The 21,574-nt window shown below is 44.5% G+C and overlaps 1 protein-coding gene across 4 annotated transcripts in view; it reads right to left on the bottom strand.

The window, feature by feature from the left end:
- Positions 1–21,574, bottom strand: part of ST3GAL2 (ST3 beta-galactoside alpha-2,3-sialyltransferase 2) — a 235,769-nt gene that overhangs the window by 7,879 nt on the left and 206,316 nt on the right. For all 4 annotated transcript variants that reach the window (XM_069217523.1, XM_069217524.1, XM_069217525.1 and 1 more), the window contains exons 4-5: positions 16,494–16,673; positions 10,875–10,920 (exon numbers count right to left, since the gene is read on the bottom strand). In XM_069217523.1, the coding sequence (XP_069073624.1) occupies positions 10,875–10,920; positions 16,494–16,673 (226 nt within the window). The remainder of the gene's footprint in view (positions 1–10,874; positions 10,921–16,493; positions 16,674–21,574) is intronic.

Genomic DNA, 21,574 nt, shown 5'->3' with positions numbered 1-21,574 from the left:
GCTGAGAAGAAAATGGGGATTACCGGACCTTCAATGTTGCATCCACAGGATATGAGGAAAAGGGAACCCTCCTCAATGGGGAATTCCTCCTGATGGTCTGTCAAGGAGTATGCTGCCAATTAAATGATCAGTCCGCAACCAGGCACTGTGACTCCTCCTCCACTGTGCTTTCTGCCTCCCAACACCAAAGCAGCTATGTTCAAAGGGAGTTGGTTGTCACCCTCCAAGGAGGAAAAAGGCAGTGGGGGCTCCCAGAGAGGCCAAAATAGGGACATACAAAAAAAAAAATAGCCTGCCTCTCAAACCATGGTGGTCAAAGCAGGTGAGTTGTAACCAAATCTAGAACACAGCAATCAGACAAAGACTACATATATTAAATTCCAAAAGAGAGGCAGGACTCAATTAGCTGAGCTAGTCTCTCTCTCAAACCACGTGGCCATATTGGAAGGGTGCAGGTTATATTATTTAGCAGAAAGAGGACACGCTAACAGGGACAGCTGGGCATGCTCCAAGGAAGGTTAATAATATGATGTCCTAAGGAGATGAATCCCAGTGGGACAAAGAATCATGGTTAAGGGGACTCATCCACTTTGGTCAACTTGGCAAATTATATTACTGACCTCTCTTGGAGTAGGCCCAGCTTTCCCTGTGAGTGCGTCCTTGTGTAATTAATTAATACAATCTACCCCCTTCCATTATGGCCGCTGCTGTTTGAGAGGGAGACTACCTCAGCTGATTGAGTCCTCTCTCTCTTTGGGAATTTGATATTTGTAATCATCGTCTGATTCCTTTATGCTATATTTGGTTACAACTCACCCCCTTTGACCACCATGGTTTGAGAGGCAGACTATTATTTCCTCCAATGTTTCTATTTTGATCTCATGGAAGCCCCCACTGTCTTTCCCTCCCTTTGATCTTATCAACCCTCTCCAGTGTAACGTGGCCATCTTGGTTTGATAGGCAGACTGCCCCGGTGGACGAGTTCTCCTATTTCATTTTTTTTTTTTTTTAAGTAGTCCCAGGTACATGGTAACCTTTGTGCAAACATAGTCTGGTTGTGGTCAGATCATTTAATTTATTTTATCTTTATTTCTGAATGTGATCTTTTTTATTTCATATTTATGTGTCGGTTTTATCTATTTTTTAGCTCAGTCTCAGGCCTATATTCACTTCAGTACTGATGATGATCCCACACGTATATTGTATTGAAACGCCGTGGCACAAGACCGGTGTTAATTTAAATTTTGTGCATGGGCAGTGTCTATAGTTGATGATACTTGTGTTGTACACGTCACATAATTGTATCACTAAACTTGGGGTACTGAGCACCTATTGCACCTCAAAAATTGATCACTGAATCTGCTATTATAATAGGCTATTATCTTTGATGTTCTATGGCCTGATTAATAGAAAGAAATTTAAATCAAGAAAATATGTTCTTCTTTGCTATTGTTACTATAGAGACCACTGTTCTCAATAATTTTATAATCACCTCAGTTCCCTACGGAATTCAGCATATTCCTTGTTTATTTTAGCAACTTGGCAAACTCTGGCAATGATGGCTGAAGGGGCAGAATCAGGAACTGAAATTAAAGAAAGCTGTTCATAGTTCCTAGTATTTGTTATGCCACTCTTTAGTTACTCAGTAGTCAACTGGAGGCTGTTGCATAGTTCGGTGTTTAAGAGCTCACCCTATTTCACTTCTTTATCCCCCAGCAGCCATACATTTGCGGCTAAAGGGTACACTGCAAGGTTTGAGAATATATTTCCTTCCTACAGGCTAGCGCTGAAAGAAATACCAGGGATGAAGGGTTTAGGTACACTACCCTGGGTCAGTTTTATTAGAGATTTTGAAAGTTATGGGGAGAGGCAGTCTGTGGGTCGACCGCAGTAGTGCTTGTTCACAAGTTTCTAAAGCTGACTTAAAGAAAGGTTATAAAACGTATGTTTTAAATAAGATGCTGGCTAGCTCCATGTTGGGATCATTGACAGGCAGTTTCATCTTGCTTAAGGACTCCTATAAATTTGAAAGATTTATGGACAAAATTGAACCCAGTTCGGCCAGGAAACTTTATGTTCAATTCAGGTTAGGTACTCTACCCATATGCTCACATACCTGTAGGTAGGCAACTACAGGGTCCAATGGAAAACAAATGTGTCCATCATGTGGTGGTTGTAGACAAACAGAAGTTCATGTCCTTTTCTTCAGCCCTGCTTATTGCAGGGCTAAAAAAAAAATGGATAGCACCCATGTGTAGGAGTATCGGGACCCTAAAGCACAGAGAGGTACACAACATTTTAAAAACCGATACTAGCCAAGCTATAGCATTTGCAGTTTCTAGATTTGTATTTACAATGTGGTGAACAAGAAAGAGATTAGCACTGTCAAATGTCTCTATCCAATTTGTCTAGTCTCTTTCCTATTGCTCACAATAATGTGAGAATATATTAGTATAAGATGAGTATAAATGATAGAGTAATCTTGATTAAATTAATGGAGAAGTAATTATTATGCAATACTGGGTTATATTTATTATTTTCATTGATGAGAGATAAGGGCGGAGACTGTTAAATTCCCTTTCAATTGCATAACTGTAGCATACTATGTATATTTAATGGTTTTACTTTGGAGGATGTATTTTAACTAACCTGTGTGGGAATCTTGTATCGGTATATATTTTATTTGTTTTATTGTATAACGTCCATGATTTAGCAAAGGAAAGAATGGTATTTTAATGTTTATTTAATTACTATTTTAGTGTAATATGTGGCTGGTGTGATCGTGCCTATAGTCTGTAACATAGTCATGGTATATGTTATAGTGATGGATTTGTTGCCTTTTATGGTGTAAAGTCCAAATAAAGATTGATGATGATGATCATGTTTCCTTCCATCAGACCAGCATGACTTGGCTCAGTAATAAAATCCCATATGGGAGAGGCGGGAGCCTACTGTACGGGTGGATCAGGTTTGGTCCTCCAACTGAGCCATCTGCATTTACAAAGCAGTGACAGGCCAGCGTGATGATGGGTCACCACTATAGTGGGCACACTAAGGGCTGCCATACGTAACTGAATCATCCTGGCACCTAGCACTCCCAAAGCAGCAGACCTAAGGTAATAGCGGGTTGGAAACAACGTACACATATAATGGAAAGGCAAAGGAGACTGGGCTGAGAATGTTGAGGATACACACGGCTTATGAAGTTATAGCTGGGACTATGAAAACTATGCTTGGACATTTAAATCTGTGCATGTTCATATGTTAGTTATGCACGGACATTTAAGGTTGTGTTTCAGTAACGTGATGCATTACTAAAGCAGAAGGCTACACTACACAGAGCTTTTAGGTCATAAAGACGTAATATTGTTGATGCAACTCGTAACATGTAAAGCGGGGCTTCAGGTATTAGGTAGCCTCCATGGTGCGCAACATAAACATGACATGCTGTTCTGCATGTCTAACATTTTGGCACAAGTCACATTTGAAAACTTTAATTTAAAGGTACCTTAGGAAAGTAGCCTCTTTTTAGCATGGTTACCCCCACTTTTTGCGTGTTGGTCAGTGTGTTTGACTGTTCACTGGGATCCTGCTAACCAGGACCCCAGTGATTATGCTCTCTCCCTTCTAACTTAGTAACTTGTTCCAATTTCACCCCACATTTGGCATACTGCCGCTCCCATGTAAGCCCCTAGTATATGGTATCCAGGGCACTGGGGTTCCAGCCGATCCCCATGGACTGCATGTACTATGCCACCCTTGAGGAGACCTTGCAAAGTGTTCAGCAGGCCTGCCATTGCAGCTTTTTCACTACAGGTCACTGCACCAGATCATTATCAGTCAACCCAATGGCGGGCCAGAGGGCAGGGTGCAAGTACCTGTGTGTGAGGACACCTGCATGAGCAGAGGTGCCCCCACGAACTCCAGTGCAATTTTCATGGACTTCATGAGCGCGGGGACGCCATTTTATGCATGTACTGGACACAGATAACTACCTATGTCCAGCTACATAATGGTAACTTCGAACCTAGGCATGTTTGGTATCAAACATGTCTGAATCATACCCCAATACTGTTGCCAGTATTGGAAGCATGATTACATGCACAGTGGGTGCTCCTTAGAGGACCCCCAGTATTGCTTCTACCAGCCTTCTAGGGTTTTCCGGTCAGCCCAAGCTGCTTCCATCCCTGAGACAGGTTTTTGCCCTCCTGCTGCTTTGACAGCAGAAGCACAGGAAGACAGAACAAAGGATTTCCTTTGGGAGAGGGGGATAACACCTTCACACTTTGGAAATATGTGTTACATGGCTTGGGAGGGGTAGATCCCCCAAGCCACTGGTATGCTTTGAAGGGCATATTTGGTGCCTTCCGTGCACAAACCCCTTCTACACCGGTTCAGGGACTTCCAGTCCCTGCTCTGGGGCGAAACTGGACAACAGAAAGGGGAGTAACCACACTCCTGACCATCACCACCCCAAAGATGGTACCCAGAGATCCTCCAGAGGGTCCCTGGGTTCTGCCATCTTGAATCCAAGGTTAGCAGGGACCTCTGGGAGTATCTGAGTGGCCAGTGATGTTAGAGCCCCCTCCTGATAGGTGGTCACCTGGCTAGGTGACCAATCCCCTTTTCAGGGCTATTTAGGGTCCCTCTCTTGGGTGGGTCCTCAGATTCGGCTTGCAATATTCCAGCAGGACTCCTCTGCAACCTCACTTCGACTTCTAGCCACTGGAACCGCGATTGAACCCTCCAAGAACCGACACTTCTGGCAACATTGTTTACAAGGCTCCTTCCACCTTCTTGCAATATTTCCCCAGCTGTGCATCTCCTGTGGGTGGCAAGTCTTCAGTCTGCACGAGAAAGAAGTCACTCCCCTGCATCTGCAGGAACCTACTGAAACGACCACAGGCTGCGTGGATCTCCTCTCATCCTGAGCTGTGTGAATCCTGCATCACGGATTTTGGCGCAGAGTAGTCCTCTTGGTCCTCTCTGCCTGCTGCCCAACTTTGGTGGAGGTAAGCCCCCTGCCTTCCCACGCAGGACACTACCTCCGTGCACAGCGTTGCTTGCAGCTGCCACGCTTGTTTGCATCTCCTCTATGGGATCTTCAGGCACCGTGTAGCTCCATACCCCAGAATCTTTCCTGCGACGCACAGCCCTCTGCGTTGGTCTCCTGAGGTGTGGGGCTCTTCTCCAGTTGTGCTGCGTGGGCTATACTGCAACTCCTGTGTCCCCACCCTGTGGGACTCCTGTGGGTGTTGCCGCTGCTCCTGTGTGCTCTCTGTGTCAGCAAGGGCCCCCTCGAACTCCCTCTCCTAGGTTGGGTCCTCCTGGGCTTTGCTGGTCCTTGGCAGCTCCACTTTCCGCCAACCACGACATCTGCCTTTTCCAAGGCTTGTTGGTGGAATTTCTGCTCCAACACCGGACTACAATTCTTCATCTGGCGCTGGAAGTCGGCTGCATCCTCCAGGAACTCTTCACCTGCTCCAGGGCTGCATTACTGACCATCTTTGTCTCACCGTCGACAAACTCCTGCATCTACAGATGGGTGGGTAGTAGCTCATACTCCTCCTGGACTTTTCTAGGACTTCTGGACTTGGTCCCCTTCTTCCACGGGTCTTCCTCTTCAGGAATCCATCGCTGGTTTCTTGCAGTCTTGTCTGGGTGTTGCATGTTCTTATTTTTCGTCCTCTTGAGTGGTTTGGGGGAAAATCTAGTAATTTGCTCCTTTCCTCCTGGTCGCTAGGGGGTACTGAGGTACTTACCTTTGGGGTTCCTAGTACCCCCAACTCCCCTCTACACATTCCACTTACATAGGTGGGGGGTCCTGTGTTCGCATCCCATTTTTTTAGTATATGGGTTGGGCTCCCCCTAGGGTCACTATTGTCTAATTGCATTTGCACTGTTTTCTATCACTTTCTATGCCTATTGCTGATAACTAGTGTATATATTTAGCGTGTTACTTACCTCCTATTGGTGGGTTGCCTCTAGTACTTTTTGGTATTGGAAGATCGTCAAGTTGAGAAAAATTTGACTCTTGGAGATCGTTCAAAAGTGTGTGAAAACTCGTTGATGGAGAAAGCCTGCAAAAGAGGATGAAGCTCCAGAGCTTGCCAACTGTATTCAGAATTTGGATTATTGCCCAGAAGGTCACCTTCAAGGCCAGAATCATGTTGGAAAGTCAGAAAGAGGGCTCATCTTCAAAGAGCCATATCCTCCAGTTGCCCAAGGACTTATCCTCCAGGGTGTTATCTCCTTCAGTTCCCACAGGGCTTGTACTGGATGGTTTGTTTCCTCAAGGATTGTAAAGACTCCTCCTCAAGCAGCCTTCATGACTTTAGCGCGGATTTGGCCCTTCTGAAACTACTGTGGAACCCCCTTCTTTAGGAAATATCGATGTATATATTAAGTTAGAAAATTATGTACATCCAGGTGATACAATACAAAATATTATTTAATAAAAATAAATTATTTGGTCTTTCATTAAAACATAGGAACACTGTAAGGAAATGCCTCCTTGTCATGGTTACCCCCTGACTTTTTGCCTTTGCTGATGCCAAGTTATGATTTGAAAGTGTGCTGAGGCCTGCTAACCAGGCCCCAGCACCAGTGTTCTTTCCCTAACCTGTACTTTTGTTTCCACAATTGGCACACCCTGGCATCCAGATAAGTCCCTTGTAACTGGTACCCCTGGTACCAAGGGCCCTGATGCCAGGGAGGGTCTCTAAGGGCTGCAGCATGTCTTAGGCCACCTTGGGGACCCCTCACTCAGCACAGACACACAGCTTGCCAGCTTGTGTGTGCTAGTGGGGATAAAAAGACTAAGTCGACATGGCACTCCCCTCAGAGTGCCATGCCAACCTCACACTGCCTATAGGTATAGATATGTCACCCCTCTAGCAGGCCTTACAGCCCTAAGGCAGGGTGCACTATACCATAGGTGAGGGCACAAGTGCATGAGCACTATGCCCCTACAGTGTCTAAGCAAAACCTTAGACATTGTAAATGCAGGGTAGCCATAAGAGTATATGGTCTGGGAGTCTGTCATGCACGAACTCCACAGAACCATAATGGCTGCACTGAAAACTGTGAGGTTTGGTATCAAACTTCTCAGCACAATAAATGCACACTGATGCCAGTGTACATTTTATTGTAACATACACCCCAGAGGGCACCTTAGAGGTGCCCCCTGAAACCTTAACCGACTACCCGTGTAGGCTGACTGGTTTTAGCAGCCTGCCACACACCAGACATGTTGCTGGCCACATGGGGAGAGTGCCTTTGTCACTCTGTGGCTAGTAACAAAGCCTGTACTGGGTGGAGATGCTTCTCACCTCCCCCTGCAGGAACTGTAACACCTGGCGTAGAGCCTCAAAGGCTCACCCCCTTTGTTACAGCACCCAAGGGCACTCCAGCTAGTTGAGTTGCCCGCCCCCTCCGGCCACGGCCCCAATTTTGGCGGCAAGGCCAGAGGAGATAATGAGAAAAACAAGGAGGAGTCACTGGCCAGTCAGGACAGCCCCTAAGGTGTCCTGAGCTGAGGTGACTAACTTTTAGAAATCCTCCATCTTGCAGATGGAGGATTCCCCCAATAGGATTAGGGATGTGCCCCCCTCCCCTCAGGGAGGAGGCACAAAGAGGGTGTAGCCACCCTCAGGGCTAGTAGCCATTGGCTACTAACCCCCAGACCTAAACACACCCCTAAATTGAGTATTTAGGGGTTCCCAGAACACAGCAAGATAGATTCCTGCAACCTAAGAAGAAGAGGACTGCTGAACTGAAAGCCTGCAGAGAAGACGGAGACACCAACTGCTTTGGCCCCAGCTCTACCGGCCTGTCTCCCCACTTCTAAAGACACTGCTCCAGCGACGCGTTCTCAGGGTCCAGCAACCTCTGAAGCCTCAGAGGACTACCCTGCATCTAGAAGGACCAAGAACTCCTGAGGACAGCGGCTCTGTTCCACAAAGACTGCAACTTTGCAACAAAGAAGCAGCTTTGAACCAACACACGTTTCCCGGCGGAAGCGTGAGATTTTGCACTCTGCACCCGACGCCCCCGGCTCGACTTGTGGAGATCAAACACCACAGGGAGGACTCCCCGGCGACTACGAGACCGTGAGTAGCCAGAGTTGACCCCCCTGCACCCCCACAGCGACGCCTGCAGAGGGAATCCCAAGGCTCCCCCCTGACCGCAACTGCCTGCTGCAAAGACCCGACGCCTGATAAAGACACTGCACCTGCAGCCCCCAGGAACTGAAGGATCCGGCCTCCAGTGCAGAAGCGACCCCCAGGTGGCCCTCTCCCTTGCCCAGGTGCTGGCTACCCCGAGGAGCCCCCCCCCCCCCTTGCCTGCATCGCTGAAGAGACCCCTTGGTCTCCTATTGAATCCTATTGCAAACCCGACGCTTGTTTGCACACTGCACCCAGCCGCCCCCGTGCTGCTGAGGGTGTACGTTCTGTGTGGACTTGTGTCCCCCCCGGTGCCCTACAAAACCCCCCTGGTCTGCCCTCCGAAGATGCTGGTACTTACCTGCTAGCAGACTGGAACCGGGGCACCCCCTTCTCCATTGAAGCCTATGCATTTTGGGCACCACTTTGACCTCTGCACCTGACCGGCCCGAGCTGCTGGTGTGGTAACTTTGGGGTTGCCCTGAACCCCCAACGGTGGGCTACCTTGGACCCAATTTTGAACCCCGTAGGTGGTTTACTTACCTGCAAAAATTAACAAACACTTACCTCCCCCAGGAACTGTTGAAAATTGCAGGGTCTAGTTTTAAAATAGCTATATGTCATTTATGTGGAAATTGTATATGCTATTTTACTAATTCAAAGTTCCTAAGTGAAGTACCTTTCATTTAAAGCATTACTTGTAAATCTTGAACCCGTGGTTCTTAAAATAAACTAAGAAAATATATTTTTCTATACAAAAACCTATTGGCCTGGAATTGTCTCAGTGTGTGTTCCTCATTTATTGCCTGTGTGTGTACAACAAATGCTTAACACTACCCTCTGATAAGCCTACTGCTCGACCACACTACCACAAAATAGAGCATTAGAATTATCTCTTTTTGCCACTATCAACCTCTAAGGGGAACCCTTGGACTCTGTGCATACTATTCCTTACTATGAAATAGTGCGTACAGAGCCAAATTCCTACAAACACAATTCTTGAATTTCCATCCTTCGGAAATCCATTCATCTTCTTTTGTATCTTTGGAAACTATTTAAGACAAGCACTTAAGAACACAAACTCACATGCACACCTTCTTGAAATAAGAGGTGTAATTCTGTTCTTCAGACCTGCTAGAGGAGTTTACTGTGAGTTTTAGTCGTGGCCATTCTGCCACTATGGCATTTTCCTGATGGGTTACATGCGTGGGCGGCTGTTTTAAGAGCAGATTACGTTGCCATTTGCCCAACTATGACTACAGGGCCACCTTCTAGACGTGATCTTCAGCAGTGTGGAGGTTGTTTGAAATGTTTTTAAATGGCTGCTTTTGGTTTTGAGTCTACCTCTGCGTTTAATCTGAGTGCACTGCAAGCCTGATTAGTCAACAGCCTGGTGAAAATCTGAAATGTGCTCCTGCTGGGCTACTTCTAAGTTTGTTCTAAATGTCTAACTTTCTTGAAATTTACAAAGACTTCCTACAGTAGTCTTGGGAAACAGCGATAATAGCAGGACTACTCAAATGTATACATTTATGCAACAAATGAAACACTTCTGCCTTTCAGCATTCGTAAATGTAATGCACAATTGTATTACCATTGATTAACTTTTTATGGTTTCCCATAGGGAAATTTATTTCCATTAAGAAACTTATTTTACACCCACACCAACTTTGGGGGTGTCCCCCCCATTTTCAAACAATGAAAATAAATATAGTCCTGGTCTTGACAGCAGTACTCTACACAAGATTTCTGGGTGGAAATCTATCTACATTTGTTTTAGAACCATCCCCAAACCTGCCAACTTGTGGATGTTCACCCGTTTTCTGTGCAGGTATCCCCCATTCTGAAACGGTAACAACCCGTCTGTGGGCAGATTTACTCACAGTTAAACATCAGCCACAATGGTGCAATTTGAAGGGAGTGAATCGATCAATTTTCAGGGTCACAGCCCCACTAGCCATGAATGGGATGGAGCTCTCGTAAATGCTGCTCTCTAAGCACCTCAGTTACACTCAGTTAACTAGCCTTGCAAGCTAGGCCTAGTGAGAGGCTGCTGGAGTCACCACTTGTCCAGGCTTCAATAGAAAATAACGTTTCTTCACAGTTGTTTCATTTAACCATTTCATTTGGTGCCTCACTGGAAGCATTCAAAGAATTTAAGACCAAGAACACATTATTTAAAAGTCAGATGTAAAGTCTGCTTTGAGAAAACTGTAGTAAGATTATATTTTTCCACCAGTGAAACAAAAACTTTAGGTGGAGAATCAGTCTTTGAAAATAGGGAACTTTACCATGTTTTGTGTGATTTACAGAACAAGAGTATTTAGTTAGATCTCATATAATTTGTCTTCATGTCTTGTTACAGTGTCTACAGTTTTGATTTATACTGGTGCTGCCCAGGATAATGTCCTGAATGTCTGCCGTGGATCCCACCATCCTGGTCTTTCTTAGGGCGCCCTCCTGCTTCAGACAAAGCGCTACTCTGATCCTTTGATTCAGGGTAGATGAAAACGTCATCCAGGCGCTCACATTCTGGATGTGTGCGTCTGGATAATCTCTGGATAATCTCCTAACAGCCCTTCTTAACAGATCTGAGTTGCAGCGAAGGGCGAGTGGAAACATGTTAAACACAAACTAAAATCTCTCACACAAAGGCACTGAGTTGGCTAGACACTGCATGTTGAACGAGTAGATGACGCCGGGCGTTACCTTCTCCTTGTCCACCCGCAGGAAGGCTTTCACGGGCGCATAGGTGCTGTAAAGGGGAGAACGGTATCATTAGTGACAGAGAGGGGTGAGAAGATCCATCACACGCACTGCACAGACTTGCCCTTAAGTGGCACCAATCACACCCCGCATCCATCACTGCAGAGTACATTGGGTCCTCCCAACCAGTCACAACTTCACGCATATCTAATGAAAACCGTCTGCCGCAGAATGATCAATCATGTTCTCACATTTCCGTACCCAGCCTCCATTGCGGATGCAGGTTGTGTTCCAGCATCCGGTACACTCTGAGGGCATATCATCTCTGGCACAAGCAATGCTAGAAGCGCTGGTACTCCTAGCACTCGCTCATGAAAATGCCTCGAGTGTTCCCAAATGCAACCTGGAGAGCACAGATGCTTCTTAACGACTAAATCAAGGGGTCCCAGTGATTCCAGGCCCTGGAGATCATGAACGTCAATTCACCCAGATGCCAGGGGTAGTGGAAGTGACATCACAAGCCCTTTGTTTTTCAATTTCACATGCTTACACAGACACACAAATTAACATACACACACAACATACATTAACATTTTTTTTTATTTTTTTTTTACTTACCTCAGCTACCAAGAGGGTCATATTCCAGCTAATTGTACTCCACTTTTTATTACACTAATAGTGAATAAAAAAAACATTCATATTAGTGTAATAAAAAAATTAGAGAAAAAGTGGAGCACCCACCGACGCCCATAAGGCCTAGCTGCCCCTGTGTTCCAGGCACTGATTTTGCCACCTCTGAGGCCAGGAATCGCATAGACAGTGCCAGGGGCCGCAGCTGCGACCACAGGCGATCCCTAAATGACGTCCGAGCTGGAGATGTTTTCTTTGAATATTATGATGGGCCCTTACATTCATACTTTACTTTAACGGTCAGCGAGCTTTGACAGCCACTATTTTAAGGGACGGAGAAGCTTTTGCACACACTACCTTCCGAGCTCCAGTGACAGGCACGCGGCGCCCTCAGGAGTGCAGATCTCCTAGTGTCCAGAGCTGTTTAAAGGAGCACCGGACCTAGAGCCCATTGTCCCCAAAGGGCACCCCCTAAATGTTACAGCACTAAATACTGGAAATGCCGAGGGGCCAAGGTATTATTTTCTGAAAGACGCCAGAGCCCTTTGCTCCCATTGACCTATGGTGCTCAGAAGTGCTACCTTGCACTATACTGATGGCCTACAAAGCGCCCACTGCGAGACATCACGAGGTGGAAACCCTGATATTGCATTAAGTAGCCTTAATCCTGAACCCTTGTACTGACAAAAACAGACATATCTCCTGGGGCCTGAGAACGTTACTGTGTCACAAATCGGCTCACACATATTTCTTATTAAAATAAATGGAAGATGGGGAGGCCAGAGTGCACGTAAACCACTCTTGTTTGAGTGGATAGGTAACCAGCAAGCCACGTCAACTACAGGACTGCTTAAAAGTGGAGGATTGTGGCTAAAGCAACACCATCTGGGCAATCCTCTACACCAGTGGTTCCCAGCCTTTTGACTTCTGTGGACCCCCTGTTTATCATTACTGGAACCCGGGGACCCCCACTGAATCATTACTGGAATCCGGGGAGTCCGCCACCGAGCCATTACTTCAGGCTGGGTACCCAGGCCTAAACTTTGTCGATTCGGACCGCAAAACAATACACACAAAAATACAGAAACAAGCATTCCATTACACACATATACAAATAATAACACATTTTATTTAATTTGCAAACAAAACTAGAAAAAAATAATTTTAATAGGGAGGTTGGAGCTTTTCTAAATTCAATTGAAGCCACATAACATCCATGCTACATTCTGTTTGATGTATAATCTGCTCCCACAAATAAATCTGAGGATACTAATTTAATTTTTAGCCTCCGATTTCAAATTCATTGACATTCACTGTTTGTTTGAAAATCTTCAATTATATATTTAGCCACTTTTTTATAAATACTTTTTAATTCTTTTAATATTAGTTAATTTCCTAAACAGTCACGCACCCCCTGAGGAGGCGCTGCCGAACCCGGGGGCCCACAGACCACAGGTTGGGAACCACTGCTCTACAATGTGTAGTTTTTAACTAAATCCCAGTTAACTAACCATATACTCTAAACTATATAGAGGAATCGCCTGGAAGAAACATTTCCACAAGAAATATTTTACTGAGCCAAGCTCTAGGCCCAAATCTAAATCAGATGAACTCTTTCCTACCTTCATAATCGAAATCAATGAAGCATCTTTCTGACTAGTACCCCAATTGATATTTCCTAAGAACAACTGAGGTGTAAAAAAAATGAGTCTCGTCGATTTTATTTTAAATTGGAAAATTTGAATGAATCATCATTGAGAACCAGAATAATTTGGTAACTGCGTTTGTATTTTATTATACTATTTATATAGCCTTCAGTACTCCGAGATGGGGTAGGTATGTTGAAAACCTCGAGGACCTGCATGTTTTAATTAAAAAGGAATAGAGCGGTGAAGGTTTCACATACAGGTTCCTTAAAAGGATTTCTGGGAAAGAAGTGGAAAGGCAAAGATTGCAACCTTCGTAAAAAAACTATCGATTTTCTTTCACTTTCCAAAAAATACAAATGTCTTCAAAATATGGGAAATCGACTGTATGCTGCATTCACAATTGCAGATAAAAAGAAAGATCATTTACCTCAAATTGAGAGGTGAGACAGGCTAAAAATGTTTCCAAGTGGCTAAAGAAACATTAGGAAATCTGTTAGAGCATGACAACTTATGTTACAGATGCTGTTTTAAGCACATTTTACAGTGTATAGGGCACCTTGCGCCCTAGACAGAAGGTAGACAGATAAACGTGAACCAAACATTCATAAACCATCTGTGCTTCGATATTAAGATATCAGCTATGCCAAAGCCAATAGATCTCACCCTTCAATTACATTACTCATTTGCCTACCCCACTCTGGCGCACACAGAAGGTTCACTACCCCACTTTGCAGCACAAAGGGAGGGCTCAGAAGAGTATTCCTCTTTACCAGATATCTCAGTATCCAACACTGAGGGATGGAAAAAACTCACGAAGGAAAGGCATCTCCTAGAAGTTCAGCCCTAGGAGACCCTTATAACAGACACATGCGTTGCATGATGGGAAGCCTTTACATGGGTCTTTTGGCACAGGGCAAATGGCCGAGGAGTGGTTTGCTCTGCACATAAACATGTTAGAACTGAACACAGCTGGCTAGGCAAGTAAACAATGAAATCAGAGTATTTAATAATATAACAACCAACGCAATGCTTAACACATTAAAACAGGTAGATGTTGGTCTGGGATGACACAGTCACTAGAGATGTCAAACGTAACAAAGGATTGACTCCATTGGTCCATCATAAGAGAGAGGTCTCACTCAAGGCAAAGTATGTCCAAGGTCTAGCAGATTCATTGACTCATCAGTACCTAGGTAGTGGGTACTCCAACCTTTTCTATATATTAGGAGCCACTGATGTTCAATGAAAATCAACCTGAGCTACTAAAATTAAAGGTGAACACATCAGACAACATTACATTAGTGGCCACCATATGTAAGATTACCTGCAATGATCACTGCCTTTCATCGGGCGTGGCTGACAGCAGTGATGTGAAAAAAAGCTTTTTCAATGTGGAATGCCTCTTGGTAGGTAAAACATAACAGCCAGAACTGCAATGTCCATGGCACCAAGATAATAGTATTCATACCGAGTCTTTCCAACACCGCCTGATGTATCGCTGAATTGTCAGCTCTAAATGTATTTGCAAATTCAGCATTTTTTCCCCAGACATTAGGTTGTGAGTTCTGAAAATGCACACATATGCTTCTTGAATACATGATTTTCTACTTTGGTATGCATGTAATATTTCAACCAAGCAAAGGCTTGCAATTTAGTATTGCAAGCTGCACACGGGGGAGTAAACTTATCGGTAGCTGGAGAGCTACTCATTAAAGAAGCCTGACCTAGATTCACTGATTATTCAGTACCTAGGCTCAACATATATGGGTTGTGGATGGTAGCACAATAAACAGTAAAATAACATGTTTAAGGAAGGAGGGCACCCAGGAATAGGTCAGCTCACTGCAAGAAAGAATAAAATGTCCAGACTACACATTCAGGTACCCAGACAAGTGGCCAAAGGGGACTGCTCTATTGATCAGTTTGTACTAAATAGTTACTTAGACTTTTCCAGCACTACACCTTAGGCTTGTAATTGATCGTATGCTTTTCTATGACCCTGTACAGCGCTCCGCTGTCTTTTGGCTAAATTTGTGCTATAGCAATACAATACACATACATAATACATAATACATCATATACTGGAAGATCATTGATTCTGAAGCTGCCCCTACGTGGGTAAGCCAAACCTAATATTGCCAACTGAATGGGTTGTTAGCATAAATACACATGCATCTTTTATTTCTTAAGAGTGTAAAGTTTAACCTCCACATAGACCTTAGTTTTGCTTATGTTAAAAGGTGGATCCTGGTCCACAATTTATGCTGATATTTATTTTGCAGGTCAATCTTTTCTCCCGTCTTCAGTGGAGTCATCCTTCAATAAACGTGCATTCACAAGAGTATGTAGGTGATGTTGCTTCAATGGTTAACTAGAGATATGTGCACCAAACGTGATTTGTAAGCTTTTTTGAACCTACATATAAACTCAATAAGAAATCTGACACAAAAAGATAGCAGTGGACATCAGTGGTTGAGGGGCTCTCTAGCCAATAGATATAGAGACTATGTGAGAACTGGCTATCCTAGAGACCCCAACGATTGCAGGGGGCTCCTAACCTCTTCCTCTGCCCCAGCTTCCAGAATCCATGTGTGGTTTTCTGAAGCATTTAACCAGCCATCCAGGATAACACAAACACTGTTAGTTGTATGTATCCTATGACGGCCCATAGCATAGTGATTATATCACAGTTTAGGGGTAGTCAAATATTTTACAATCAAAACTGACTCAGTTGGTTTAGAGGTCCTCCCTTCGATTGGCGTGGATGGGCAAACACCTGCACAGATCTCCTGCTCTCAGGCCCTAAATGACAGAGCGGACTCCTTAAGCTGCAGAGATTTGAAAGGATCTGGCCATAGATAACTGGGCTAAGGTTAGGGATACACAAACATTTCACTTTATTATGATTTACTAATAGTGATGCTTGAAATGGATCTGGCATCCTTCATGCTGGATGTTTGGGCAGGCATACTTGAACAACATTGATTGCCTGAGATGTGATGTCCGCAATGGGAGTGATGGGAATTAACATTCAGTCAATCAAGCTAGATTTATATAGCACTGCTAATAACCCAGTAGGGTATCCAGGCACTAGTAGGTCCTGGTGGGCTCAGTCGAACAGCCAGGTCTTGAGCGCCCTTCGGAAATCTAGACGTGAGGTAAGGTTCAAGTGGCCTCAATAAGATTTCAATTCATGTTACTCCAGAGTCACTGCTTCCAAGCAAGCAACAGCACGTAAATCTGACCATGGCAATACCCCGTCTCCTGTCCACTCCGTACCAGGCATACACCCTTCCCAGTCTCATTTTATCGGTACCTCTGAGCACATGGCTCCTGTACTCACAAACGGATTTGACCGGTGGAGAGCGAGCTGGCAATCCATAGCAGGTCCAGCGCTTTAAAAGGCACCAACACAAAGCTGACATTGGCAGGCAAGTTCTTGGCACTCTCCGGATACATGAAGTGGTGGGTAGTCCTGCTGCCCACGTCCATCTCAAACCCTGCAGTGGGTGCCTGGTTCATTCTAAGAGACAAGCAAAGAAGAGAACTGTTGACATTAAGTTATTGATCTTGATCAGATGACATTAAAAGTAGTCAATACCAAAGAGATGTGGCTGGCAAAATGAGCCTTTGGGCCACAGACACCTGATAAAGATACAAGCTGTTTCTATTCAGCAACTGACAACCCCCCCCCCCCCCACCCACATACACACACTTTGAACAAACACTACAGCATGTTCATGGTTGAGATCTCCACACCCCCTGCACAACAGTCTGTTTCAGTTGTAGCCGGAGGCCTGAAACACTTCAGAAGGAGCAATGAATTATATTAAAATATTTGACACAAAGCAAAGAAAAAAAAAGTATATTTTATAAACAATTTTATTAGTTTTGCAGATAATCAAAAAATAAGGCGATACAACTAAAACAAAACAGGAACCGATCAGGTCAGCCATCTGTGTAGATCTACATATACATTGTTCCACTTAGCTAAGTGGATCTCTCAAACCGAGATCGTAGTGTTCGAGCCATTTACCCCAGACCTTGGCATGTGTCTGCTGACAGCCCACAGCTGTGTAGATGGGCTCCTCAAGTTTGGTGTACCAGTCCATTCTGGGAAAAATGTATTTATTTAAAAGTCATAAAGCCATGCCTCTCCTACAAAAACACAGAAATAGCCATAGTTCAAGACAAATACATTGTACAAGACAAATATTGTAGACCTCAACGACAGCATAATCCATGCGCTTAACTAGTTTATACATCCCCTTTGGGGCCTTGTCCCTGGTCGCTATATGTTTTCAAAGCATGTGGTGCCTGGTTCCAGGGTCAGCCTCTCCCAGGCTACATCGTGCGAAAGCAATGGGGATAACTGCACAGTGTGCCATCAATGCGTCAATTTACCACCGCGTGCAACTCTTGCTGTTCACTAAGCTGATCTTTTCCACCATCTGTGCATTCCATCGATAACTAACCAACAAGACCACAACGTTTACAAACTAATCGAGTATTTTACTGTGATTATAATGTTCGGTATCAGTATCGTGTTTTATTGGTAGCTTGGGGTTTTCAATCTGTGTTTGTATTATTCGATTGTTCTCGGTTTTAACTTGCAATGGATTTTAATATCTGCACAATAAATTAAATATACCACTTCACAAACACCCCATGACCCTTCTCTCGAAGGAACGCCAAGTCCAGAAGCAACCATCTGAATTGCTTACCCGACCTCGAGGCTGAAATAATTGTTACACTGTGTTAATGGGAATTCCACAACATGGTCCTCTGGTCCCTGGTGTTGGTGATATGGGTCCCTCGTAGGCACAGTGGCTTTCTTCAGAGGAAGCACAGGCTGTGCAGCATTTGGCATAAACAAGGTTATGTTTGAAGGCAGAGACGCTGTAGGTGTCCCTCGTTTTGTGCATCCTCATATCTCTTTTCTCGTGTCCTTTGAATTCCAACTCTGTGACCTTCCAGGGATGGAACAGAAAATATTTTCATCCTCTTCACAAGCACGATACCCTCAACCACAGACAAACAGCTAACACAACAACTCTCTCGTAGTCTCCCATTCCTTTGGACATCACTTTAGCACATATTACTGAATCTCCGTTACTTCTTCATTAAAATTATTCCGCAAACTTGTGATGCACAACCAATGCTGAATCAAATCCATGTCTTTACTGCTTTCCTAAAATGTGTAAGACAGTTCCAGACGAATTAGCAGGGGAGAGGGTTCCACAATCTTGCTCCAAACAGAATGTGCTGCCTCCTGTATAACGTATTTGGAAAGTCGGCTTGGAGACAGCAAATTCGATCGTAGTCGATGGGGCAGTCGGTCCCACTTGAGTGAAATTAGAGGGGATACCTTAAGGCCTTAAACCAGCGTCCTATATGACTTTTTTCTATAACAAAACAGTCGCATTCATATTTCCTAGTGGCATCTGAGGCAAAAGGTACATTTACTCTTGGCCATCAGTATGTGGGCTTGAAGCAGCTTCCAGGCTTTATGCGACCATGATTGTGGAGGTTTCTGGCAGCTTTGCTTATCCTTTCTGTTAATGATAGCAATGTATCTGCGGCACACATGCCACTTAGAGGAGCTTTTTGACTACGAAAAATCTCCAAGTATGATTGACTAGTGTTGCACTATTTGGACAGCTTCCTTAAACAATTAGAATATTCACTCCACCCGGCTTACCAACAATCTTCTTTTACTGTAGAATTATTTTTACTGATTAGGTAGTGGTAAGGGATGACGAAGACTTTGCTGCAGCCCGCGTGCACGAATGACTGATTAAGCAAGACCATAGGAGAAGTCTAAACGATATCCTCAGAGAGCTATACCATGGTTAATGTAGAACCACATAAGCACTTACTAAGCAGAAAGTCTGTTCTTCTATTGGAGAGTATGCGGACCGATAAGGGCAGAAGTTCAGGGCCCTCAGAAACCCAGGATCTTCTAAAGGCAGGCTCCTTGGTTTAGTGTGTAACAGTCAAACACCTGGGTGAAAGAAACCACAGCAAAGGCACCCATGCCGAAAATCATTAGCACCCATCTACTCCCATCACTCACCTGGCAACAATCTCGGGAAGATCTTTTATCATTTGCTGAAATCCAGTCTCTGAAACCCTTGTCTGTTCTCAGGATCTCCCACAGGAAGACCGAGAACCTCAGACGGAAGCCTCCATGCCCTCTGCAGGCTTGATTAGTGGTCTGAAAATAGGGTAAACGCTCGGTGGGTCAAACTAGAGAGCCTAACCATGCCACAACCCCTGTCTGCCAGCTTCCCTGCAACCCTTGCTCTGTAGTCTACCCCACAGCGCACACATGCCTCGAATATGACTTTATACAGGGAGTGCAGAATTATTAGGCAAATGAGTATTTTGACCACATCATCCTCTTTATGCATGTTGTCTTACTCCAAGCTGTATAGGCTCGAAAGCCTACTACCAATTAAGCATATTAGGTGATGTGCATCTCTGTAATGAGAAGGGGTGTGGTCTAATGACATCAACACCCTATATCAGGTGTGCATAATTATTAGGCAACTTCCTTTCCTTTGGCAAAATGGGTCAAAAGAAGGACTTGACAGGCTCAGAAAAGTCAAAAATAGTGAGATATCTTGCAGAGGGATGCAGCACTCTTAAAATTGCAAAGCTTCTGAAGCGTGATCATCGAACAATCAAGCGTTTCATTCAAAATAGTCAACAGGGTCGCAAGAAGCGTGGGGAAAAACCAAGGCGCAAAATAACTGGCCATGAACTGAGAAAAGTCAAGCGTGCAGCTGCCACGATGCCACTTGCCACCAGTTTGGCCATATTTCAGAGCTGCAACATCACTGGAGTGCCCAAAAGCACAAGGTGTGCAATACTCAGAGACATGGCCAAGGTAAGAAAGGCTGAAAGACGACCACCACTGAACAAGACACACAAGCTGAAACGTCAAGACTGGGCCAATAAATATCTCAAGACTGATTTTTCTAAGGTTTTATGGACTGATGAAATGAGAGTGAGTCTTGATGGGCCAGATGGATGGGCCCGTGGCTGGATTGGTAAAGGGCAGAGAGCTCCAGTCCGACTCAGACGCCAGCAAGGTGGAGGTGGAGTACTGGTTTGGGCTGGTATCATCAAAGATGAGCTTGTGGGGCCTTTTCGGGTTGAGGATGGAGTCAAGCTCAACTCCCAGTCCTACTGCCAGTTCCTGGAAGACACCTTCTTCAAGCAGTGGTACAGGAAGAAGTCTGCATCCTTCAAGAAAAACATGATTTTCATGCAGGACAATGCTCCATCACACGCGTCCAAGTACTCCACAGCGTGGCTGGCAAGAAAGGGTATAAAAGAAGGAAATCTAATGACATGGCCTCCTTGTTCACCTGATCTGAACCCCATTGAGAACCTGTGGTCCATCATCAAATGTGAGATTTACAAGGAGGGAAAACAGTACACCTCTCTGAACAGTGTCTGGGAGGCTGTGGTTGCTGCTGCACGCAATGTTGATGGTGAACAGATCAAAACACTGACAGAATCCATGGATGGCAGGCTTTTGAGTGTCCTTGCAAAGAAAGGTGGCTATATTGGTCACTGATTTTTTTTTGTTTTGTTTTTGAATGTCAGAAATGTATATTTGTGAATGTTGAGATGTTATATTGGTTTCACTGGTAATAATAAATAATTGAAATGGGTATATATTTTTTTTTGTTAAGTTGCCTAATAATTATGCACAGTAATAGTCACCTGCACACACAGATATCCCCCTAACATAGCTAAAACTAAAAACAAACTAAAAACTACTTCCAAAAATATTCAGCTTTGATATTGATGAGTTTTTTGGGTTCATTGAGAACATGGTTGTTGTTCAATAATAAAATGAATCCTCAAAAATACAACTTGCCTAATAATTCTGCACTCCCTGTATATCACACCTGCGCTATAAGCCTACCTTTGGTTGCGGTGAGGCCAATCACGGTTTTCTTAGCAGATGCAATTTCATCCCTTGGACATCAGAAATACTCCCATAACAGGCACTGCAGCCTTAGCGCCCGAGGGTACTTGGGGCTGAGAAAGCTGGATGTGTGGTTTAGCAGCCGATTCTAGGCACATCTGTGAATCAGCACTTTGAGCGGGCTTTGCAGCTGGAGCCCTGTCACTACGGCACAGGATGGTCGGACACCCCTAAACACGGACAGTAACACCAAAGGGCCACGAATTGTCTTAAAAACCATTGAAACTGTCACAATAATATCTTCTTTGCAGTGGCTTACACCAGGAAGGAGGGCATCCTGGACTATCTATTGGTAGGATCTACGCTAATCAAGTGCCACAGATCACACTGCTTGATCCATAGAGGGTCCTTCCTTCAGTCCGTAGTCTCCATGTCCTAGTTACTTAATGGCAAACCATCTCGGAAAATAACAGATTTTT

The sequence above is a fragment of the Pleurodeles waltl genome, chromosome 12, assembly GCF_031143425.1.
Source record: "Pleurodeles waltl isolate 20211129_DDA chromosome 12, aPleWal1.hap1.20221129, whole genome shotgun sequence".
Lineage (NCBI taxonomy): Eukaryota > Metazoa > Chordata > Amphibia > Caudata > Salamandridae > Pleurodeles > Pleurodeles waltl.
Note: the sequence above shows the minus strand (reverse complement) of the source record. Positions and strands in the feature narration are given on the sequence as shown.